Source organism: Microtus oregoni, unplaced genomic scaffold (genome assembly GCF_018167655.1).
Source record: "Microtus oregoni isolate MIOR12 unplaced genomic scaffold, Mior012 000202F_ref0000011, whole genome shotgun sequence".
NCBI classification, from domain to species: domain Eukaryota; kingdom Metazoa; phylum Chordata; class Mammalia; order Rodentia; family Cricetidae; genus Microtus; species Microtus oregoni.
The window spans coordinates 101,097-127,166 of record NW_024544861.1 but is presented as its reverse complement, the minus strand read 5'-3'; the positions used below and the strand labels follow the sequence as shown (position 1 = coordinate 127,166).

At 43.1% G+C, this 26,070-nt stretch overlaps 1 protein-coding gene across 3 annotated transcripts in view; it reads right to left on the bottom strand.

Moving 5' to 3' along the window:
- The window catches only part of LOC121445538 (5-hydroxytryptamine receptor 4-like), a 170,269-nt gene extending 146,659 nt beyond the window's left edge, over window positions 1-23,610 (bottom strand). Inside the window, exons 1-2 of one of the 3 annotated variants that reach the window (XM_041647655.1) lie at window positions 23,299-23,610; window positions 4,518-4,590 (exon numbers count right to left, since the gene is read on the bottom strand). In XM_041647655.1, the coding sequence (XP_041503589.1) occupies window positions 4,518-4,543 (26 nt within the window). In that variant the 5' untranslated portion in view covers window positions 4,544-4,590; window positions 23,299-23,610. Of the gene's footprint in view, window positions 1-4,517; window positions 4,591-22,827; window positions 22,930-23,028; window positions 23,077-23,298 lie in introns of those variants that run through there. The other 2 variants (XM_041647656.1, XM_041647657.1) reach the window with 2 other exon arrangements.
- Between the last annotated feature and the right edge of the window lie 2,460 nt (window positions 23,611-26,070).

Below are 26,070 nucleotides of genomic sequence, written 5' to 3'. Positions count from 1 at the left end.
CTAAGCACATCACGACATTACGGCAACTGGTTGGTTAATTCCAAACCCAACCACTTATCTTTGTTATGGTTTTTAATTAATGTCATATGCTGTATGAAGCAAGACACTGTTTTTGTGTTTGGAATATACAACTTTTGGGCTTTGTCTCTCTGTTTTAATCAGCCTACGACGATGCAGGTGTGCTATCATGAAAGCAAATGAAGCCAAAGAGACCAAAAGGAGTTGGGAGGAAAAAAATGAATGCACATGAGAGCCCCAACACCTACGCACCCTTGCTTTTACCAATTGTAGGCTTGGCTCTCAGTGTTTTAGAACCCTAGCATAAGAAGGAGATTGCCACCATTTATGATTTTTCACTGCATAAGATGCTTTGTTGCTTGCTAATAGGAAACATTAATAAGAAAACACAGAAGCATTTTGAAGAGAAGAAACAGAATCCCAGATGAGGATGCTCTTATTGAAGAAGGAAGACGCTCCGGAGACTGCAGAGGCAGTAAAGAGAGAAGTTCAGAGATCCCAGCAGGTAAAGAGGTAAATTCAGGATGGCAAGAAGCTGCCAATACAAGAAAGCTAAGTAGAAAAGAAGACTACTTTTACTCAACGCCTGGGGTCATTGCTTCAAGACACACCAAAGCTTTCTTCTATCTACACAATGCTTCCCTGAATCCTGTGCTTTCTAGAACTAAGCATTCAGAGAATAAAGTCATGGAAAGCAGACACCTTTTACCTGTAACATGCAACAGGAAGAAAGAATGGAGACCTGGTTTGCTTTCAGGGGTCACACCTGAGTCGATGATAGGTATCATTGGAAGCATATGCAGTTATACAAACGTTGAGTTCATGCTGTCTCTGAAGTGAAACAGCAATTCTTTAGAGACACATTGAATGTCTTCCCAGTCTTGCAGAGAAGGGAGAACCAGTGAGTTACCCTTCCTACCTCTAAGGAGAGCTAGGAAGAACAGCTGCTGTAAATTAGATATATTGCTTCCTTTTCCTCCAACCCTCCTCAGAAAAGAAGACAGCTGTCTACCCCAAAGCCCTAAAAAGAGACACAGGGGCCCAAACTCCTTGAATTCCGTATCAAATTGTTTAGAAAAAGCTGCAAGATGACCGTGAAACTTGTGAGACACTAGTTATGAAAGGAAGAAAAGGTCAGAACTTGCTCTCCAGTCCTGAGTCACTGCGGTGCTTCATCGTGACTCAGGCCACTCTACAACCCTGCTCTTGTTGGAGAGCCTTCAGGAGAAATCATCTGCACTGCAGTTCATGCCTCCACAATCAAGATCTAGTGTTTATCTTCTTATTCTTCTTATAATGCACAAAGAACGTGGCTCACTGCTTATCTCACTATAGGGCTTCTTCCACATTCCTCATGTCTTTGCCCATTTTAAAACATGGCCCTCTAACATTGTGGCCTTAACTTTTTAAACTTCATGATAGCTGGTCCCAAATTAGCTCTGATTATGTTTACCAGGGTTAGTACCCGAAGCTGCTAGCCGAGAACTCTGGCAGATAGATAATTGCAAAGACGAAGCCATAAAAGCAAATTCAGTTCGAGCAAATGAACAAAAGCTGAAGCAGTCAATGTGGTTTGACAAACTGGAAGACTTTGTATTTAGCTCTAAATTCAACCAAAGAGTTCTCCATCCCTTCATGTTTTGTGAGAGTTGATTAGATTAGGTTCCTCAATCTTAACCATCCATGAATGTGAGAATTATTTCTGAAATTTCTCCCAAGATGTTTGCAATGTCACCCCTCTCTGATTCTTTGGGGTGTTCATTCACTTTTCCAAACTATATTTCCATATTTACCCAGACAGAAATGTAACCGCAGATCTCTCTTTAGCTTACACACACACACACACACACACACACACACACACACACACCAAAAACTTCTTGACCAAACCATTATAGGATAAAAGAAAACAGTATTTAATGACCCCAAGCATAAATAACCTTTATTTGTTAATTGATATGCACTGTAAAGTAGATAATAATGATGTATATGATAATAATGATATGTAGCTCCTAGAATTGTTCAAGTATTAGATGGAGTGACACAAATCAACATTATAGCTTGCAATGATCTCATACATCCAACAATACAAACATTCCACACCCAATTTTCTGCAAGTTAATGTTGTTAAAAGATTGAGTCCTAGGAGACTTCAATACACATACCACTGTGAAGTGTGTGTGTGTGTGTGTGAGAGAGAGAGAGAGAGAGAGAGAAAGAGAGAGAGAGAGACAGAGACAGAGACAGAGAGACAGAGACAGAGAGAGAGAGATCAGTGAGGGTATACATATCCACTAATATGTATATCTAATCTCAATGTCTGTTATAGCTGCAAGACCATCGGTTGTTAAGCCACTTCCCATCTGAGCACAGATGTTCTTTTTGTTCTATCTTTCTCTCCCCGTCACTGGTTTTCCTCTGTCAGAACAAGTAAAAGAATTCCTGTCTTGGGCCAGAACCTAGAGCTTTCAGCACTCACCTCATTATGTATTTGCTTTCCATTTGAAGGCAGCAATTGGAAAGGGGTAAAATTTACTCTATCTAGTGACACCTAGAACATTCTAGAATATCATCATTTATACTGAACCATTGTGATTATTTACGTTAATTTATTAATAATAATTTTCTTTACAGAAACTCACTTTCAAATTTAAATATATTTATATAAAAGGAAATTCATTTTACTCTCTGTAATAAATAAAGATCACCTAAGTTCATTGTAAATTACTAATGACATATGTATCAAAATTTGGCAAGTGTGAGCCAAAATGTCCTTTTTTTATGGACACTCAGAGGCTGTACTGAGCAGGAAATGAATAGAAAGTCCATGACATTTGCCTGTTACTAATATTGTGGGTAGAGGGGGAGTGGGTAAGGACGAACATATGTTGATCGGATCCGGTTAGAAAACGGACTGAGAGAACAGTCCACAGACAACATTCTGGGGTGTGAGATCATCTTGAATCCCACACCATTGTTTCACAATAGCCCAGGAGAACAGCTAATGTTCACTTAATAGAATCATATTTTGCCATCCACAGCTAATGCTGCTATAAATAAATGTCTTTTTCTTTTTTTTTTTTTTTTTTTTTTGGTTTTTTCGAGTCAGGGTTTCTCTGTGGTTTTGGATATAAATAAATGTCTAAAAGCTAGCAACATAAGAGATCACGGTGTCTTAATTATCAACCCCAGTGGTGTGTTTTAACCAACTGACCCCATTTGATCCAACGTTGAGAACTTAAAGCTGTTTTGTAATGTTGTACCATCACTACTGCCCACTCTGAATTTTGGTTAACAACTGAAAACCGATGTCCTCTGTATCCTACTATGTTTTCCCTGCATAAATAACCTCACAAGCTTTGAGAGGGAAGTAAAACACACGCCAGTAGGTTTATAACTCCACCTGGAGTCTTAGAATGACACCAAACTACCTACTATTGTGTAAATAACAAAGTCCACCATATTTTCTACTGAGAGCGTAAATACAGTGTTGCTAAATTATCCCTTTTTCTATCTAGGTGGACTGGAACACAAGGCTATTTGAAATATGTATTCTACACTGATGACTGACTGGCTCATCAACGGCTCTTTAGTCAATACTCAGCAGGTGCCAGGGATGCTCTGCTCTATTGTGAGACACCCTCTCTGCCCTTCAGGAATTCCCTCATGGAATGACGGGGCAACTTTGGCAGATAGTGCACTCAAGTCAGAGAAAGCCAGAGGTCCTGTCAAGCCAGCTGTCAGAGTTTCTGCCACAGCAAACCAGAAGACAGACCCCTGGTTGACACCTGGAACATACTTCCCCATTGGTCTCATATGAAAGAGAAAAAGTATTGTTTCCTGGGATGTGACCTTAGGATGCCTTCCAACTCTCAAGATTATCCCTGTGGTAATCTTCACCCTCGAGTGCTGTAACAGCAGACCGCGTAAGCGGCCTTAAGTGCAACTTTCTTCGCACTGTTTGGTAACGCCAAATAAATCATAATACACCTCTAGGAAGAACATCCTATCCCCCAAGGCTTACAGAAAATTACAAGAACAACACCAGCAAAACCATTTAGGTTAACATAACTCCACACAGAACACTACAACTGGTATCAGATAACCACCATCTGATGCCCTGGGCTGAAAATGGAAGTAGGCCAACCAAGTCATGCAAGACAAAGCTACTTGAATTGACATCTAAAATTTAGCTACAGATAGACCATCTTTAGAGCATTTCTTCTGCTTAAATGCACCATTTTTCTTATTGCAAAAATGATTATGTACCTTTAACTGGTGTCTACTGATTCAAACATTAACAGCTAGGTTTTCATCATTTAAGCGTATAGTAACAAAGCACTAATAATCAAACAGTATACCGTACTCATGCTTTATTCACAAAACAGCTGAGAATATCCATTTTGGCTTTGCAATTCCACCACCACAACAGATTTGCAGAGGCTGCCTAGCACACAATCCCACAGTCAGCACACAATAAACTCAGAAATGTAGCATACCTCACATTTGCATCAAGTTTGTCCATTACAGGAAATGGGCATGAGTGTGCTGGATGTCAGTGCCCACAGGATCCTGCAAGGAAAATAAGACGTTAGGCAGGAAGGCAACGTGGAAAAATAAAGGTCTTCATTACAGGAAGAAAATGCCAAGCAAGTATTGCTTTCTATTGACTGGGATTTTCATTTTGTAGAATGATTTAATAACCAGTGCTATATCAAAGAACTACCAGCACACTGAGGTGGGGGGGGGCATGAGGCACTTTTGCTGAATGCTACAGAAAGATTCTGTTCCACTGATCTCCTGGGATGAAAGCATACAGGTTACTTCTCTTCACTCTGTACTAATCCACTTACTTGTTTTGCTTCGTTCTTCACAGAAACATAGCTTATTTCTATGATCTGTCTTAATACACTAACGAGTGAAAATAGGTAACTGCGCTGCTATAATTAAAACAGTATGTGGTCTAAAATGGTCAGGTATTTTTTTTACCTAAGAGGTCTTTCAGGTTTGTTACTTTTTATAAACAGCAAAAGTTGGGTATTTGATAATCCAGCAAATACTAACTTTCTGGCCAGAAACAGAAAATGTGTGCATGCACAGGCAAATATACTTTCTAGGGAGTCCAGGAATCAGACTCTCTATGTCTGTCGTCTGTCTGTCATCTGTGTGTGTTAGTGCAGGCTCACATTCATGTATGTGTGCATGCATGTAGAGGCCAGGGTTCGACGGTATGCAGCCTCCTCTATCACTCTGAAACTTGGATTTTTAGATTCTGTCCCTGAACTCGAAGTTCACCAGTTCGGCTAGACTGGCTAGCAAGAAAACATCCGGGATCCCCATCTCTGTCTTGCCCCAGACCAAAATGGCTTTTACATGGGTGCCAGGGATCTGAACTCAGGTCCTCACGCTACTGTAGCAAATGTTTTAGTGACTGAGCATCTCCCTAACCCCAGTCCAGGAATCTTGAGTCTAGATATTCAGGACTCCAAGGCTCACTTGTCGTTTCTAGGCTAAGTAATCCTAGCATCCACGTAAAGAAAGTTAAATTTCTGATTACTGGGAGATCCTTGGATGGAGGCTTTCAGAAGCCCCTACACAACTCTCGCATAACCAAGTTAGTTCTGTTAACCTCCTCTGAGAAAGAACCTTTAAGGTTCGCCTCCTATTTGTTCCACCACACGTTCAACTAGAGGATGCAAGGGACAGAGCCCAGCTGCCTCTCCAGGTTACCCTGGGCAATCGCCCTTTCCTTCCAGGCATCATCATCATTCACGTCTCAGAGCACGGGAGAGATCGTAAGAAAGCATGGCTGGGTTAGCTTCCAGCTCTGGTAGTCTGTAATTCCATCTGTGGCTTTTCTAATTGAATCTCCAGGTTTGTTTATCTGCATAAGAGAACCATGAAATTCAACCTAAGACTTTAGATGCCTTGGGTAGCATCAGGAAGAAAATGGACAACCGTGAGAGGAGGAGAGGACATAGGACAGGCCTTTTGCTTTTAGTATTCAGTATTTATTAGAATTTCTAAGTCTAACACAGACCTGGAATTTTTAGGGTTGTGGCAAGTGAAGGGAAGGCCCCACCTGCAGGATCCTAGGGCCTCAAATGCACAAATACACGCACAGCCTGAACCAACATCTCTCTGCCCACCATTACCTTCCATTTTGAAGTCAAGCCAAGTAATATTTTATTTGAAATATACAAGTGCAAAGCCCTTACTATTGAGTAGCAGGGTCCCTCCTTTTTGTAAAACCATTCCTGGAGTGATCATATCTGTTCAGGTGGTGTGTGTGTGTGTGTGTGTGTGTGTGTGTGTGTGTAAGGTTCACTATAGGCACCCGAAGTTAATCTCCATTGTGGGCTACTCCCAGATCCTCATTGCCCACCTGACATCTCATGCAGGATGATTAAAAAGCACTTCCAGTTGAACTCATCACTCCACCATTAAACTCAGTTACTCACAAGGAATTTCTTTTCCTCCATCCAATAGCCAAACCATCCATTCTGACCACTTGAAAACATCATCTTCATTCCTCTTTTCCTATCCCCCCCCCCCCTGCTCAAAACCAGAATCACATTACCTGAAATCTCCGCCTCTCTCCCTAGACCACGACACTCTTGATTTGGTTTCCTGACTGACAATCACTGTCACTTCCTCTCCCCTCTACCATGTCAATAATTTAAAAATATAAGTCACAAGTTGGACGGTGGTAGCACATGCCTTTAATCCCAGCACTTGGGCAGTAGAGGCAGGCAGATCTCTATGAGTTCAAGGCCAGCCTGTTCTGCAGAGCGAGTGCCAGCACAGGCTACAAAGTTACAGAGAGAAAACCCTGTCTCTTAAAAAAAAAAAAAATGTAAGTCTCACAATTTCTTGTATGCATATGTTATAGTTGTGTGGTGATTTAAACGACCACTATAGACTCATATGTTTGACTGCTTGGTTCCCACTTAGTGGAACTATATAGGAAGGGTTAAGAGCTGTCACCTTGTTAGAAAGTGTGCTACTGGGGATGGGCTTTGAGTTTTCAAAAGCCCACACCAGGCCCCATCTATCTTATTTCTCTCTGCCTGAAACGTATTGATCAGATGTGAGATTTCAGCTACTGCTTCAGTGCCAAGCCTGCCTAGCCACTACCATTGAGGTTCATGGACTAACCCTCTGAAACTGTAAGCAAAGCCCCAGTTGAACCCTTCCCTGGTATAAGTGGTCTTGGTTATGGTGTCTCCTCACAGCAGTAGAACAGAAACTAAGCTAAGTAGCTTCCAATCACTCACAGCGAAATCTAAACTGGTCGTCATAGCTAATCTGACTATACACACATGCGATCTGGCTTGAGCTTCCCTGCAAACTCAGCTTGTCCATCCTATTGCCCACACACTCGCAGCTGTGCCATTTCTCTTGAACATCAAAAGTAGACACCCCCCTTCCAAGAACTCTGCTTTGGTTTCCTCTTTGTGGATTCAACAAAAATTATTCTCTCACCTCAAATGTCACTTCCCCAGGAAGTCTTTTTTTCAACGTATAAAATCTCAGACCTCTTTTCCAGAAAATTCCTGTCCTCTACATTGTATTGGTTACTTTCTGGTACATGCATTTCTTCTAGTCAGCTGCATTCTCATCTGTGTTCTGTTTCTGTCATGTCAGCGCAAATTTCCATAAGTTGTTATCTTAACCACGCTCAAATCCTCAAAGCCTAGAAAGGTTCCCAGCACATTGCAGTCTCTCTGCAGACATGTCAGTCAAATAAGTAATTCATTCACTGTACAAATGAGGAAATTGAGTTTTGGCAGTCTGCAACTTTCTCACTGTGGCAGGGCGGGAGAGCGGGCAGGATTTCACAGGAACATCCTTGAGTACAGCATTATAAGTAAAATGTAGCCGAAGTCAGGGTGGGGAGATGCTTAGCAGTTACGGGCACAGGCTGCTCTTCCAGAGTCCGGGGTTCTGTTCCCAGAACTCACACGGCAACTCACAATTATCTGTAATATTAGTCTCAGGGGATCCAGTGCCCTCTCCTGGCTTCCACAGGCATAGTCACACACAAGGTGCATAAACATGTATGTAGGCAAGCAGTCATACACATAAAATAAAAGCAATTGCTTTAGTGGGTGAGTCCATTTCATTTTAATTAGCTGCAATTAACTATGTAGTTATGAATGCCAGACACTGTTTCTTTTTCCTTCCATCTCTGAATCTTTATCTCCAGCTCCAGGTCAGAGAGTTTAATTTACTTTCTAAGTTACACAGCTAATGCATGGCAAACCTGGGAACAGAACACAAAACCATAAATTCCAGAACTCAAGGTTTATCTTGCATAGCCGTGATGATGAGACTATATGGGTGTGATTTCTCTGACATCCCTAGGGGATGTAATCTCACAAAACTTCCTGTTTCTCTAGCTCTTAGAATCTTTCTGGACCCTCTTTTTCAATGAGCTCTGAGTGTTAGGTGCAGGAGTTTTGTTGTAGATATATTCATGTGAATGGGCCACCCTAACGCTGCATCTTGATTAGCATGGGTTTTTTGTAAAGGCCTCCATCTGGTAAGAGAACTTTCCTTTATGATGGATGAGGTCTACACTTATCTGTGTAATAAATATTTAGATATATAATGAATAAATGAAATTAATAAATACTTAGATATAAATATTTAGAGAAATATTTAGAGTGTAGTTAGGGATTATGCTGGTTTAGCAAACTGGTGGTTATAGGTTCCAACCCAGATGGGAAATTCTCATATATAAACTGTATATATACACAAATAGACTTGCATGTATTAGAAGTACTAGGAATTTTGGTAGATAGTTCATATATGATTCTGTATGGCCTTTCCTACACACCCTTATTGTTATTTTACCCTCCTGACTCCTTCTCTATTTACCTCACTGCCTCCTCTCTAATCCCATCTCCCATTTTTACCAATTCCCCCCTTCAGATACCTGACACCCTACTATTCCCCTAGCTATTGCTCTCTAGGCCCACCCCCACAATGGTGTTGTTTTACTTTTTCTGGTTTCAAAGTTTACTGCTTTAAGTCAGTTTGAGTTAGAGTTCTGCCACAACTCAAAGAATCCTTAATAATACTCAAAAAATAAATAAATATTGCTCTGAGATGCAGATTAGAAGAGAAATCCGAGTAGCAAAAAAAAAATGATTGAAAGTTAAATAAAATTGAGTTTACATTTGAAAAATGTTATAATGCGAGGTGGAAACCACTTGTGTTTATAACAATGTTCAGTGTTGCATTTTGCTCATTGAAAATTAAAAGTATGGCCATTATGCTAACCAGTGAGACAGTATCTATTCTGTTAACGGGGAAGGACACCAAGGCAAACTGAGGATGAGTGATCAGCACCTATTCTAGTTTGACTAATCAATTACACGCTGTAGTATTTTGTGCTGTTTGCTGAGAAAATTTAGTCAGAGCTATGAGCACATTAGTATCTCTTATTCAGAGAATTTCACTGTGTGGAGGGGGTGGGGTGTGTGTGTGGTGTGGGTGTGTGATGAGTGTTTTTACTCACTACCCTTAGAATTCTGGCTTAACATACTTCAGAACTTTAATTACTACTTAACTAACTAACAACACAAACAGCCCCGGGTGTATGATATGGCCATACAAGTTGCATCACTTCTACAGAGCTGTGTCGCTTTGAGATTCATCCTCACTTTTCCCTCCTACTCCAAGCTAAGGGGTTGTTAATGACAGTTATGTTATATACTATCGCTTAATCTAAGAGAAATGGAGCTGTGCTCCCCATGTGAATCTCTTTCAGATAAACACCTGGTGATTGTTTCTACCAGAAAATGATCCTGGTACGTTGGTGGGAGGTAGGTGGGGGATGAAGAGAAAGCCTAACAACCCTTTCTGTCATGTGAGGGACAGTGAGTGTCTCAGTATTCTCTCAGGAACCACAACAAGATGAGCCACGGGAATTACTCAAACACTGTATGTGTCATAAAAGAAAATGACAGGAACATACAACTCAGACTCTTTGGGGCTTATTTTCTTTGATGGACATGTCCACACACAATGCTGTTCCTGAAAGAGTAAGAGGGGAGGGGGACGAAGAATTCGTCTTTCTAGCCCTGCACACTGTTGATCTGAGGCTCAGTTTTCTGGCTTTTAAGTTTTTAAATGACCGAAGGTGTGAAAACCCACAAGGTAAGTGCACCTCAGAATGGCCTGAAATACTGCTAGGCGACTGTGGTTAAAGGTTAACAGAAAGTATGTGGTTGCATCTCTGTTATAAGAAATACGCACACTGGACTCACCTGCAATGACCCCCACCGATTGGAATGGAAGATCGATGTAGTCTGGTATGATGCCAACACCTGCCCACCTGCAGCTAAGTCATAACCTCAGCTTGATTGGCTGTGTCTTGTTTGCTTTCCCTGGGTTTGGTTACATGGATGGATATCCATGCATAACTGTGCTCAGATGGACCGCATTTCTTTATAGAATATGGCTACATGGGTTACATTTCTGCATCAAAGGTCATACTCGATATCTTTGTTTTGGACAAGTGTCAGGAATAAGTAAAACATTATGTATCTTAATAGCTAAATCAAGGCTACAAGCCTGGCATGCTATGAGCACTGGACAAAGGGGTTATGGGCTGTGTGTTCTCAGCCCTACCCTGCTGCTACTGACTCACTGTTCCTCTTTGTAGTAATAAGGGCGGCGGGGCTGCGTCCCCAGCACCCCGGCTGCCTGGCTAGCTTATGCCCGAAATAACAACACACAAACTGTATTCATTTAATCACCGCTTGGCCCATTTCTATCTAGCCTCTTCTAGGCTAATTCTCACATATTAATTTAGCCCATTTCTAATCATCTGTGTAGCGCCCCTAAGTGCGCTTACCGGGAAGATTCTAGCCTATGTCCATCCTGGGTCGGAGCTTCGTCGTGTGCATCTACCTGGGAGCTGGGAGCATGGTGTCTCTCTGAGGCGTCTGCTCCCGAGAGGAGAGCTGTGGAGTCTGACCTCACTTCCTCTTCCTCCCAGCGTTCTGTTCTGTTTACTCCTCCCACCTATCTTCTAACCAATGAGGGCCAAGCAGTTTCTTTTTATTTAACCAATGACCTTCCTCCATCACCTCTTAATCAAATCTATCAAGGGCTCAGTTTCCCCGGATGTGAAGTGGAAAGTCACAGATTATTGGGTAGGGTGAGAGCAAAAAAAAAAAAAATCAGAGAATTACAGACTCCAAACATGAAAGGAAACATACATACCATATCAAACATAGCCTACCCATCTTGTAGATAGAACTAAAAAATAAGAGTATGTATTTATAAGAGTTAACTGTTATAAAGTTGGGAGTGGTGGCGCACGCCTTTAATCCCAGCACTAGGGAGGCAGAGGCAAGCAGATCTCTGTGAGTTCGAGGCCAGCCTGGTCTACAAGAGCTAGTTGCAGGACAGGCTCCAAAGCTACAGAGAAACCCTGTCTCGAAACCCCCTCCCCCCAAAAAAAGAGTTCTTCACTCAAATGTGTGTTGCTGACCTCTTTGCCTCGATGGTCTAGCCTGCCACCAACCTTAAGCCACAGGGTAAATGGTCCTACCAGCGCCACCCCAACAACCTCCAAACAGCCATAAACTCTATGTTGGCTGTGATGTCCACTAGTCCCAACTCTTTTAAAGTAAAAACCGTGGTATAAAATAAGAATCATCTAAAGATACAATTGTGAAGTTTTCACTAAACAAGAAAAATTGTTCTCCTTAGCTATTTACTCGGACTTCTTTCCCAGAAAACACTTGGAATTTGTAGGATATTGTTTTCACAATCTTTCTAACCTCCTTCCCAAATTCATATTATTTTTTTTGTTTAAGTGTTTATGTTTCAGTGTGCAGATGCAACTGTTTACAACACAAATGGAAAAGAAGTACCTGTGTTTCACAAGTTGGATCTACGAGGGTCGGTAGCTTAAATGCTACTTGAGCTAAGTCTTCTAGGATACTTAGTCCTAAGTTACAACCACACTTCCTTAAGTATAAATCCATATTAGTATGCTGGTGTGTGTGTGTGTGTGTGTGTGTGTGTGTGTGTGTGTGTCTGAATGAATGTAAAACACTCTTTAATTTTATTTTCAAAAATAACTAAGGAAAACATCCATGGGTAAATAAACTATTATTCAGTGGAAAGTTTAGCAGCATTGCTAAAAGCTGTTATTTTAAGCAGTGGCAACCACAGAGGAGGCACACTCGGTCTGTCTTGCAGGGAAAGCAATGGGGCATAGGAAAAATGAAGAAGCAGCAGGAACTTCAAGTGTAACTGAAGGGAACAGACCTAGAATGTTTGTAGAAAATGGGCTTTTTACAAGGTGGGGATTCCCAACTATCAACAGAAGGCTTACCAGAGACAAACTGGGTCTAATTAAGGATGTATCGTTGCCTTTCAGGATGGAAAGGAGATTAAGAGAGATTTAAAATAGATTTTGTGACCACTTGATCTATGTCTCCTTTTGACCAGAGTCTATGAAGAGAGATGGTGGCAAGATCACCAAGCACCTGTTGAATGAGCACCATAATTTGCCATTAGGGAAGGAATTAGCCCCAAATTTGGGGCCCCAGAGCAGGGATGTATAGAACTCGAGAGCAGTTTGAAGCTTGCCATTATGAGGATCATTCAAATCGCCAGAGCTTTCCACTTATTGACCTGTGTGCCTTGGCAAGAGGCCACACCAGTGGAGGCTCCAAACGAGGCCAGAAAACCATCAGTCACATCTGAGGGGAGGAAGTAAGACTGAGACGACTTTGAATTTCCAATGAAATCCAAGCGCAATGAGAACCGAACAAAGTAAGAGGCTGTTTATGGTAGGGCCGTAGTTTTCGTGCATGAGAATCACCAGCGGGCATTTTAAAGCAAAATGCCCCTTCTGGTTTCTACTGAAGAGGAGGAGTGGAGGGTGAGAGTAGAGAATCTGTGTTTATAACATGCTCACGAATACTGCTGCTGCTGCTGCTCCAGAGACTCACTTTCAGGACCAAGGTGGTGCCCTGGCTAAACAAGGTACTCATACCCCTTGAGAACCAACATGATGACAGGGAACAGCTGGCTCCGGCATTAAATGCTAGCACACTTTATGGCAGAAATGGGCTCTGTTTTCATTTTCCAATTCACAAAGCTTTTATGTTATAATTACATGCCTGTGTGTGTGCATTTGAGAGAGAGAGAGAGACAGAGACAGAGAGAGACAGAGAGAGAGAGACAGAGAGAACATGGGTATATAGAGGTTGAATACGGGTGCCCTCAGAGTCCAGAAGAGAATGTTTGATGCCCTGGAGCTGGAGTTGTAAGCCACCTGATGTGCCTGAGTGCTGGCAATCAAACTTGGATCCTCTAGAAGAGCAGCAAACTCTTAACCACAAAGCCATCTCTGGAGTTCCTCATTTTCTATTCTAACCACTGTTGTTTATGTTGATGAGAAGGACTCAGATATGTGCTAATTTATCTTTGAAATCTCCCTGCTGTTTCAGAGGGTGTGTGTGTAGTGAAAAAATAGGCCTAGAGTTTGCAAGAAAGTACACATCAGAGGGTTTGGCGGAGGAATGGGAATGGATAAATGGTGTAATTAAATTATAACCTCAAAAATAAGTTTAAAAAGGATCCTCCTGCTATTCACTAATCATTGTTATAATAAAGAAGAACAAGCTTCCAGTCCCTAATCTTTAGCAAGAAGCACACCATTGCTTTAGTTAGGTGCCCTGGAAGCACATCTTGTGTAGACTAAATGCAGATAGTTAGTTAATCTGGCTAGTGAAGGTATGAGTGCAGGTAAAGGAGTGATGATATTTAAAAAGGAAGGGAAGTAGGATCAAAAACCCTCGAGCTGATGAGGGAGGGGGACTTGATCGGGGGAGGGGGAGGGAAATGGGAGGCGGTGGCGGGGAGGAGGCAGAAATCCTTAATAAACAAATAAATTTAAAAAAAAATAAAAAGGAAGGGAAGGAGGAAGGGAGGGAGAGAAGAGTAAAGAAAGGAAGGAAAGGAAAGGAAAAGGAGGGAGGGGAAGGAAGGGAGGGAAGAAAAGGGAAAGAAGGGAAGGGAAGGGAAGGGAAAGGAAGAGGAGGGGTGAAGAGGGGAGGGGAGGGAAGAGAAGGGAAGGGAAGAGAAGGGAAGGGAAAAGAAGGGAAAGGAAGAGAAGGGAAGGGAAGGGAAGGAAAGGAAAGGAAAGGAAAGGAAAGGAAAGGGGAAGACAAATGAGAGGCAGCTCATGAGAAATGCGTTATTCAGATACTGAAACAAAACCCTTAAGGGAAACTCTTGGAAACGAGGACATCATATGCCTCAGACTTGCTTCGAAGAGTAGGCGGTAACTGGGACATCATTTCTCCCACACCTGTAGTTTGTTGGTTAGGGCTGATCACAGAGGACCACAGGGATTCCCAGATGCCAACTATGATGCCTATGCACAAAGGGAATCTAGCAGATTGAGGATAGATCTCTACAAACCATGCAGGTATGTCAGGAAGTCAGGACAGTCTACAGGAAAACAGTGAAGGCATCAGCAGGAATACAGGGGAAAGGTAGGCAGGACCTGTCCCTGCTAGTTAGCTTAGCTCAGCCACACTGTGTGTGCAGTGCATGGGTTTTATGGTCTCTTCTATTTCTTGCAAGTGCTTTGACTTCCACTTATGGCTTTGATTCTTTAAGAATAAATTTATTTAAGGAAAATTAATTAACCTAAAGGAAAATGCTGTACAGATCATGTTCCAGATGGTATGAGTGTTGGCAGGATTCACACGGACAGAATGCAGATGACTGGAATCTGGGGCACATGGGCATAGTTGTGTAAAGCAGGGGGGCAATATATTGTACCCTTCTATAAAGGGTCACTTAGCAGGCATGTTAGGTTTTTCAGAGCACAGAGTCACACCCCTAACTATCAAACTCTGCAGGTTGTGTGAAAGCAGCCACAGACAAACTAGAAATAAAATTGTATGGCAACATTCCAGCAAATCAACACGGATATTTGAATTTCATAAAATTTCCACCTGATAATATTCCTAGCAATTTGAAATGTAAAGCGGTTCTTATCTTGCAGTCCACACAAAGAAAGGGCAAAGAGTTTGCTAACCCCTAATTCGAAGAACTGAAATCTGTTCCAGTCCTCTCAAACACCAGAATGACCTTGACAAATTACTTAACTCTCCCTACGCTGATGGTGTCATCCATATAATGGGACATGGGTAATATTAACCTCACAAGACCAATATAGAAGTGCATACCTATACATGAGGTTCCCAGTGAGTTCTGTGATGTCAGTCTGTTTTTCTTGAAAGATGCATGCCTATTGTTGGAGAATATTTCCTACTGTGAGCCTCCAAAATGGAGACAACTCACCAGATGACTTATGCCTCCTGTCCTGGGCTGTGATCACAGAAACTGTCCCTCTTGCTCACAAGGAAACTGAGCGTGAGAATGTTTAATGTGTCTTTTCAGCATTGATTTTAGAGACCTTAACCTGGGAGCAACTGAAGCCGAAGTTTTCTTTACCCCTAAATTAAAGCTTTGAAGTTGGTGTCTCTCAGGTGTGAACGAACCTAAAAGTCTCTCCCAAAATTGCAGATTCAGAAAACCCGAGAATCTCTGTTTAGCAAATACCTTGTTGGTTGTTCTGCTGCAGATGATTCGTGGGGTGATTCAGGAAAGGCTACAAGGATAGGGAACATCCATCCAGTGAGCATCGCTTCTGAAATCCTCCTCAATAGTGTTCCTTTATCTGTCTTTACAGCCTAATGACCAAGAGTCTTGGATCCCAGGATTTGCTGAGCATACCAAGAGCAAGGACTTTGCAGCATATGTATCTCTTCTGCCCCTGTCCTTCCATTGCTGCTGACTATCCCAGATTAGAGAATAGTTTATGCAGATTTCTATATTCCAAATATAATATGCAAATTATCGTATCCAACTAGATTTGCCAATGCAATCTCAATGAACAAAGGTTATTTACAAATTATTACCTGGAAATGCTTGAGAAGAATCCAAACCCTTTACAGATAAAATGTCACCAATAAATTGTCACCTTTAAAATGCTCCTGTCTATACTCTCCTCCCAAAAGCATCTCCTCCCGACTTAAAAAAATAGGGAAAGTGAAACTGTACCAACAAATTTTTAGAGAAGTCCATTTCACACAGCAAAGAATTGTTTTAAGTGGGCCTATGACCAAATCCTTCTATGCATCATCCCCTTTTGACTTCACACAATAATAGGAGGCAGAACTACAATTATCCTCATTTCACAGATTTGTAAACTGAGACATATAAAACAGGAGCTGTCCAAAGTTACACTAAAAGTCACTCGAAAGCCCAGGTCTTTCACTGCTAAACCATCCCATGAAAGGATGCCATCTTAGGGAGCCCCAAGCTCAACTTTCCCAGCTTAACTTTGCTTAGTACGTACGAAACTCTTCAAAGACTCCATAACCCCTCAGCATCTACTAGTACCTAAAGAGAAAACATTTTCAACGTGGCCCAAGCAAGGTTCTCCGCATCCTATCACATTGAGTTCCTTGTTTTGTTCATGTAAGCCACTAATGTCTGGATGTCAGGTGTCCCTAGGAGAGTCAGCCTATCTGTCTTGCAGAACTACTATTTCAAGTTAAAAACCACCAACAAAAGGTTCTTGAAATTATCTAAAGTAGTAGTTTTCCAACCTGCCTTTTTCATAGTGAATTTAAAATGCTGAGAAGAAATGAGTCTATGAGTTCTATGAAAGGTCCCCGGGTAAGCTGTTCAGTGCAGAAGGAGTAAGGGACACTACTTCTTTGGAAGGTGAGCTGCTTATTAAGGTTCAAACTGGTGGAAAGTGTGGATGCTTGTGAACTAGCTGACCTTGCTGGCCTTGAGCTCATCTTTCCCTCTTTCTTCTCCGAGGAGATCCAGCTACTTGGCAGACAGGAAAGTGTGTTGCAGAGTTAGATGACCCAAGTTCAATCCCAACCCTATAGACTCTCCTGCATGTGACCTTGGGTAAGCCATGCTACTTGTCTTGAATTCAATTCCCGAATATAAAAATAGGGGAGAAGGATAGCAACTTTATAATTAAAAAATGAACTGATGGGTTATGGAATTATGATAAAGCAACTCTAACAAAATAGGAATTCCAAAAGCTACCTGGCTTGTACTTACAGATGTTCCTTACATAATTCCTTCAGCTTTTCACTTCACCATGAATTCTCAAGATAAAATATTGGGAAATAAACACAAAATTAGCACCCAGGTTGTTAGAAAAGTTGAACAGTGTAAGAGTTATCAGCAAAATTCACAGCATGTGTAGGGTGTGCCGTTGCCTTAATTATTTACTATATAGAGGCATGGCTGGGACAAGCCGGTAACGGCCGCCCACGCCTGAGATCTGTGAGTTGAAGGTGTGACATACATGAACAGAATGAAAGAATGGGCCAAATGGCATAGAAAACAGAGGACAGAAGTGTGCCAGAAAAACCAGGAGCTGCACACAGATGGAAAGATCAGCACTCTGTGCAGGGACTGGTGAGTGGGGGGTATGGGCCTGTGGGGGATGGGCTTGTGGGGAAACATGGGGAATGGGGGGGAATGGGCTTGTGGGGAAACACAGGGAATGGTGAATGGAAGAAAGAAAATGGCAGCTCTGGAAATAAACCTGGCTTCCAATTCTGTCTTCATGATGCTAGTTGTTTGAGAACAGGCAACATTTACTAGATTTTTCAAAAGATCTCTTGTCACTGGAAAATCTACCAAAACCACTAGCCTGAGTCCTTGACAGCTCCACTTAGTTTTGACCTTGTGTTCACAGATGAGTGACTCAGTGAGAGTCATTTCTGGAGAATTCTAACTGATTGACACAGACTTGAAAGAGTGTCACATTAATGAAGACAACAAAGAACAGGTCATGAGCTCCCAGAGCTGAGCTCTCTGGTAATGACCTTTTACCTTTCTGTCCTGGAGCCTGTTTCATCAATCCTTAAGAAAAGCCCCAGTGTCCTGCTAAGAAATTATAACTTTTATTTAAGTAAACCATTGTTAAATTTTGTAATGCAGAACCAAGAAGTACAGCTAACCTCTGGACACAAGAATTCTTAAAATATCTTGGCCCTGCTTTCCAAATCTATAATTCATGGAAACAGTACTTCTCTAAAGAGTTGATAGAAAAATCCAAAAATGCCAGGTATATAAGACTCTACTTAAACTTTGATAACACACAATAAATATCAAGCTCTTTCTGGGTGCCGGGGAGATGGCTCAGCAGTTAAAAGCATCTACTCTTCTTGCAGGGGACCCAGGTTTGGTTCCCAGCAGCCACGTAGTTGCTTACAACCTTCTGTAACTCCAATGTTAAGGGATCCAGTGCCCTCCTCTGGTTTGCCAGGCATCAGACACACACTTGGTGCACACCTGCCTTGCTCATGCAAGCAAACACTCATGCAAGTAAAATAAAAATAAGTAAAATTATCTTTTGTTGTTGTAGTTTTGGAGACAGTGTTTCACGATGTAGCTCTGGCTGTCCTAGAACTCACTATGTAGACCAGGCTAGCCTCGAACTCACAGAAATGCCTCTGCCACCTGAGTAAAGATGTGTGCCACTACACCTGGCAAGTAAATTATTTTTTTAAAAAGATCTTTCTGTATGAGTTCTTAAAGGTCCATAGCTTGGATGTGATCAGGTCAAAACAAAAAAAGGTATCAGCACTGAGGAGGAATGGACAGGTTGAATGAGTTTAAATTCTGATTTTTTAAAGGAAACTTTCTGATTGGTATTTAAATTTTTCATCAGGTGCACATCAATGTGCTGATTTCCACTGAGTTTCTTCATTATCCTAATATAGCTCTGAAAGGGAAGGAAACACAACTGTCCAAGAAACAAAAGCTAGAGAGAGGAATAGCAAAGCTCCTTAGTCTTACAGAGGCTTCCCACGATGTACTTGGCATCATACGATGTAGTAAGGGACTTGGGGTCTGGATTATCCTGTCAATAATGGGGTACCTTATCATCTAAATTAAGGTAGAGGTGGGTGTAGACAGAGCCAGGAAAAGATCTGAGGCAGATGTTTAATGAGAAATGTGAGTTCATCTCTCTTATTGGTTTTGGATTTTGCTCCAATCGATTCCTTCTCATTAATACAATGCTTGGTTATTTTTAAAATGTCATCTTCCCAACAAAAAGCTGTATTTGGCCTTTGATTTAATTATCTAAGTCTTAACCCCATGTCTACAGCAATGTAGACACCCATTAGAAGTGAAAATCCTTGGGACCTAACCCAGAAACATCAGAAACTGTGGGAAGACAGCCCATTGATGTGGGCTCTAACAAGCCCGGTGGGATTAGTCTGTTGCTCATCAAAGACTGAAGGCCAGGCTTTCAACCAAACCACAGGTGTGTGAGTCAGAGCCCATGGATCTGCAGGTTCAACAGGCAGTCTTAAAAGAAAGTCAGCCTCCTTAGGCAAGCTTGGATTCTAAAGCTTATCAATAATTGGAATCATCCTTACTCAGACAACCAGTCCTATCGATTACCCTGTTGAAGAGCCATTTACATCTTATTTTTACCTCTGCCCCAATAGGAAAAAGTGAATAGCATGCAGAATGGAGTGCTCAAAGCGCAGGCCATGAAGACCAAGGAGACAGTTGACGGAAACACAGGAACTTTGACTTTGATGGCAGAGACTGACCGTAAGGTAGTTAATAGCAACAGAACTGTCTTGTTCACTGTTTGGTGCCTTTCACCTCCTTCCTTTTCCCTTCACACTCCCTCTTCTGTAACCCCGCCCACCTACCACTCTCACTAGATACATACCTTTGAGCTAACTCTGGATGAAAAAAGGTAATTGGTTTTTTCTCTCTTTCTTTCTTTCTTTCTTTCTTTCTTTCTTTCTTTCTTTGTTTTTCAATGAGGAATTACATATGGCTACTGAACACTATTTACAACCTGGAGCCTTTAGCATCCTTCCTAGAGGCAGACTTGGTCCTACAAACAGACTAAGAGATATTTAAGCTCCTCCTATGTAGCCTGTAACACCAGATCTCATTCATACAAGGCATTGCAAGTGTGAAGGTCCGAACAATGAACTGCAGCAGGACAGCACACCAGCCAACACCAGCTCCAACACCCAATGTGAACTGGACATGTTATCTTACCTCTGTAAGCTCGAGTCGCTGTATTTCTAAACTGAGGGCAATAGAAGTCTCTCTCCTAGGATTCTTAATGAAGATTAAATGCAACCATCCACCCAAAGCATTTAGAACTGTGCCTGGCACATATCAAGGGCTGGGTTAATGTGAGTTATTAAGACTATTAATGCCTCTGAAATGTTTCTCAGGCTTCAGCACACCGTGAGTACTTTGCAGGCATCGATGTTAGGCAGAGAAAATCCAGAAGGGATAAAGGAGAAGGCATGAGGGTATCAGACTTGAGACAGGGTGGGAAGGCTGTTCTCTGTAGCAAGTGTTTGGCTGTAGAGTGGTGCTGTGGAAGACTCCCAGGCTGGAGTGTGAATTATAGTGGTGATTGTCAACTGGAGTGTGGGAAGACTTTGTCTTCCCACAGTTAGCAGTGCTTGCGTTTGTATTTGGTTGTTGTAACTCTGGGGTGCTATTAATGGATACTAGGGATATTGTTAAATACCCTATAATGCATAGGACAAGAGTCATTTGCCCCAAATGCCACTGCTATTGAGGCTGAGAAAACCTGAATTCTAATGTAACATGACGTTATCTTAATAAGGTAGACATAGACTCTGGTACCTCATGAAGAGAAAAGCAAAGTGGCCTTTAAAACCCTTCTGCTGCTAATGGTGTTGGCACTTAGTCCTCAGCCTCAAACTGAAGACAACATCTCTTTTCCTCTGTACCCACATCTTCTCCCAAAAATCAAACAATATTTTTTTTCAAACAAAGGTTACACATTTTTATAGGTTCACCTGAGACACTAGGAAGACTCATTCTTGCTGACATGGTGGCAATTGGAGTGTTTCAGTGCCGAGAGAACCCTTCAAAATGAGCTAGGGACAAGTCTCTCCTTGAAATCGTTTGTTTCCACTTTTACAAGTAAAGAAACTAAGACGGAGGGGGACAGAAACCTGAGCTAAGTCACACCATGTGACACTCCTCAAGAATTAATAGAAGGTTTTAGTTGGACATACATGATCACAAGAATCGCATCTTCCCGACATTTGTTCTCTTGCCTTGAATTTTCCTCATAATCAGAGTCTGTCTCTCTTCCCATCTTCGGAAAGTCCCTAAGCACTGGTTTCACCTGATAGAGGTGGCCGTGGTGAGAGTACAACGGGGGAAACTGGGTCTGAGAAAACAGACAAACTGCCAGTGGACTAAGATTGCCAGTTCCTGGAGAAAGGAAAGGTGACCTCAGTACCTTGTTTAGACGACTTAGGGGATGCTGCCTCAGCACCATGGGAAATCAAGGGTACCTGCTGGGATGCTGTGTTGCTTGTGACAAAGGCAGGTGTTGCCTTCAGTCTGTGACTACAGGGAAAGAAGTGTGAGGATGAGTGGGATCGGGGTGAGGGTGGTGAGTTTGTTGGCCTAAGAAATCACATTAAAAGTAAAACCCAGGAAACTTGGGGGAACCAGGCACGTTATTGTTGTGGGGTTCTGGGACCCCTACCTGCTCAGAAAAGAGGGACTAAAGGTGCGGGGTAACTTCCCTGTGGTCTAGATCTCCTAAAGTTTAGACACCAACCGTGACTCTACCACATGAAAATAATTCTAACAAAGATATTCCCCACAAGAGGAAATGATGAAAACCCAACAGAGAGATTAGAACAAGGATGGATGCATGAGGAAACTAAGGGAAACATCTAAAAGTTACTTGGGAATGTTGCAACATCTGGTTAGTCTCTGTAATTTTTTTCTGTACAAATGTATTTCCTAGATGGGACCTGCTTCTTGGAACTCTGGGGGTCTTGTCTTTTCTCTGACTTTTTCCTTGATTCTCAAGCAACAACCACATCTATCACCAATGTTGTTTTCCTTCCCTACCTGTGCTCACAAGAAACAGTAAGCAACCTCTCCTCCAATGGTCACTGCTGATGAAATCTGCCAGGACCAGACAAACATCTATCAGCAATCACAAGCCATGGCCACCAACAGCTAAAAGAAAACCTGAAGAATCCATCCCAACAATATGAAGACCAAAGGGCAAACGTTCACCAGTGTCCCCCTCACCGGAACACACTTTCAATTCACGTCAAATCTGTTCCTTAAGAAGCATTTTGTGTTGTTTTCATGGGTCAGGTGGAAAGTCGCCCAGATTTTCTCTTAATATTGAACTCTAAGAAGCCAAGCACTTGCCATGACTTCTTCACCTTTGCCAATTACCATTCCCCTGAATCAACAGTCACTTCTTTCAAGAGCAGCCAGCAGTGTGCCAGGGGCAAGGTGCAAGCCTGGACAAGAAGCATGTTCAGTTGAGACTGGATTCTACGAAAGGCAATAGCCAGGATGGCCCCTAGTACCGTCAGTGACTGAGACATCCCCATGCAGCAAGGAATAGCCACACACTCATGCTACTACACACGCTTGCTGCTTATACACACAAGAACAGGTATCTCATTACACACAGAGGGAACACTCAGTCACACACTCACAATCATCTACAGTCTACCGAAGCATCATACATCAAATTACACACCAATAAAGATACACAACATAAGCTTCTTCCCCTCTTCCTTTCTCCCTCTCCTTCCTCCCTCTTTCTCTCTCTCCCCCTTTTCTTCTCTCTCTTTCTCTCTCCTCTTCCCCTCTCCTCTTTACGTACAACCTCATATAGTCAGTGAACACACATGCAGTCTCACAAGTACTTACCTACACAAGTGCGGGAGGGCAGCTGTTCAACCTTCAGTGGTCCCAAGCTGCAGACAGGTCCTACCCAGACAGACAGTCCACCCACCCACACCAACACACAGCCCATCCTTGCGACAAAGGCTGGTGGGTGTCGGAAGTACAGAACCCAGAATCCCCCCCCCAACCCCGGCATCCCGCCCCGCCCCCTCTCGGCATCCCCACCTGCACACGTGGGCTCCTGGGGTTCTGATCTCCTGGCGCACTCTCAGCAACACGCGGCTGCGGAAGGCTAAGGAGAGCGGCGCCCTGGCAGATTGTTGCAGCTACCTTTAGCGCAGAGCCCAGCTTCTGCCGCTTCTGTGCTGCGCTGCGCTCCCCGCCACTGCCTGCGCCCTCGCCGCCGCCCCCTAGATGCGGGCTTCAGCCCCCGCGCTGGGGAGCGGGCGGGCGCCTGGCACCAGTTGCAGGCTGGAGACCCCAGCCTGGGCTCACCTGGGCATGCAGAGCATCCTCCTCCTCCTAGCTGAGCCGGGCTCCGTGGGTTCCACAGCCCCCAGCCTGGGCGTCCCTGCGGTCCTGCTCGCTGCCGCCCCCACAGGGCACGCGGAGTGCCACCTGTGCAGAGGGGCGCCCTGAGGAGTGGGTGCAGAGGCTGCACAGATCTCACACCTCTGGTCTGGCCAGAGTGTGCTTCCCTGACCAGAACCGTACCCATTCGCTGGGGACAGAGAGAGAGCGCGAGCGATCCCTGGCCTCACTGCAGACTCCTGGGTGACCTTGGGCAAATCCGTTCACCTTTTTTGAGTGCCCACTTCCTCTATTCAGAGACAATAAACTCGAGAATGCGTCTGAGGTGCCTGTGCCAGGGGCAATCCTTCCTTGGTGCAGCCTACTTCCTTCTTCTTATGGCTGACTCAGCCTGGCCCAGAGCAAGGCTTGTCTGGGAGCGGCATTCAGGAGAATTCGGGGCGCTTTGGAAACAGGATGTCAAGTTCTCCAGAGCTAATGCTTTCGTTTGTCTCAGGGCTCCCTAAAGGATCAGCCTCACCTTATTAGTCCACTCTTTGCCTCCCTGTCTGAAGTTTCCAGGGTTTCCCAGCTCTAACCACCTGTCACCTTGACCATGTGACTAGATCAGAGCCAGCTTCAGGGCTCTCTCATAGAAAAGAGGGAGCAACCAGACAGTAGTGTGAAGGGTCTCCAAAGGTCTAGGCCTGGGTACTCAGGGATCTGAAGTATCTGTGAGGGACTATGGCAGAGCAAAATCCATCTGACCAAAGCCTCCAATGACAAGGATGAAACGGGCGATGCTTTAAATGAGAAGACGTTGCTAGGAGAGTTGCAAGAATGCAGGGTCTTTGTTGCCTGGATCAGAGAAAGACCTCAAGACCATGGGGTGAAGAACTCACCCTCAAGTACCACCGAGGCTGCCTGGAAAGTCTGCCAGACAGAGAATTAACTTCTGTGAGCAAAGAAATCTTCCAAGACAGTCTTAAAAATCATTAACCTGCAATTGGGCCGGAACAAACTGAAGTGAGCCAGGAGTTTGCCCTGGATGGTTTGTATTCGGTGCTGAGGATTGAACCCAAGGCCTCACATATCCTAGGCTAGTCCCCTGCTGTCTTGTCCTGTTATTTGATTGTCTCCTTAGTTTGGAGACAGGACCCAGGCTGCAACCTGAGGTCCTCCTGTTTTAGCCGCCGGAGTGCTGGGATTACAGGCACCACCCCAGTGCTTATGCTTGGCTGAAAAGTTTAAATTGATCAACATTTTCACCAAAAAGTTCTGTTTGTCTTCCTCCTGGCCTAGATCCCTTCCCCTCAGGACAATAAGATCCCTTTTGAAGATACAAAAAAAAAAAAAAAAAAAAAAACAGACAGAACTTGGATGAATGTTGAAGGCAGGGCTGATCCTTGTCCCAAATCTAGAAAGGACGGCAACCCTGCAGAAACCTCGATATTAACACAGTGAGAGCTGGGTCATATTATAATCCAGCCAACTGTGAGGTGACACATGTCCTAAGCCATTAAGTAATTTATTGCTGTGATGGATAATTTTTACAACGTTTGTCCCTTTAGAGTCACACCCACGTCTTTCTGGTGATTAACAGGATTCTCGTGGTGCAGACAGCCAGCTGCTTTGCTACACCCCAACCCTGTTGTGTTTCAATCAGCCTTCTCCACGCCAATGTCACATACCCTATCCCTTTTCCCTCTAGAATGTCTATGAAAGGATGAAGCTTGGGAAGAAATAGACGCAGGTGCAGAGGTGTCTCAAGCATGACAAGTGGTTCCAATGCAAGAGGGGCTAGATGAGGAGACGGAGACATACAAAAGCTGTGGGCTGTCTCCAGCCAGAAAACAACCTCCCAGGACCAGTCTTCTCAAAAAAAAAAAAAAAAAGTGAGCAGAATTGAGAAAGAAGGAATGAGACCTCATCAAGCCAAGACATCATGTTTGTAATAACTTCTCTTGCCAGCACTTGGGTTAATCCAGCAGTGTTCAGGGGCTGAGAAGCCAGCTGCCCGAAGTAGAGAACTGAGACAATAAAGCTATTATAGGCCAGATAAGAACACCGTGACTCCTTCTGGTGTGGTTTTTATTCTCTAGTCGGCCTGATATTGTTTGGATTAAATATTTATGTTTGAAGGGACAGTTAACTGATTCCTGTTTTACTACCAATAAAAATCCAATAAATGGCTATTTAGTCTGGGGGTAGCAGTCTGGGGGTGAGCATGAAGACAGGTACCATGAGCATGACCCAGTAAACAAAACCCTAGCCAAACTAAAGGTTAATGGTTTTTATTTATGTCTGATAAACTTGTTGTTTTGATATGGAATTCTCTTAGTTTCTACAAATCCAACTTCAAAATTGTGTAAACAATAAAAGCACATTCAACGCAGAGCAAACTGAACTGTGACCGGAACAAGTATATTTGGGATACACCTGAAGTAATAAATTTAATGGGACAGTGAAGATGTGGATAAGCATAAGAGCAGTTAGTCCCTCTCAAAACCCCTCAGGTTTTGTCCTACATAAAGGAGACGAGGCTGAGGAGGGAAGAAAAGAAAAGTGGGCCTGCAGGAAATGGCTTTTGACCCCAGAGGATCTCTGGGATAGTAGAAGTTGTATAAAGAAAAGAAATAAAGTTGGAAAACAGTGTTCAAAGAGGGCTTTAGGCAGTGGCCAGGGCTGTGCAAGCCCGGTAACGAAACAGGGTTCAGGCTTGACTGCGGCACTATCTTTGGCACTCAGGGATGGATC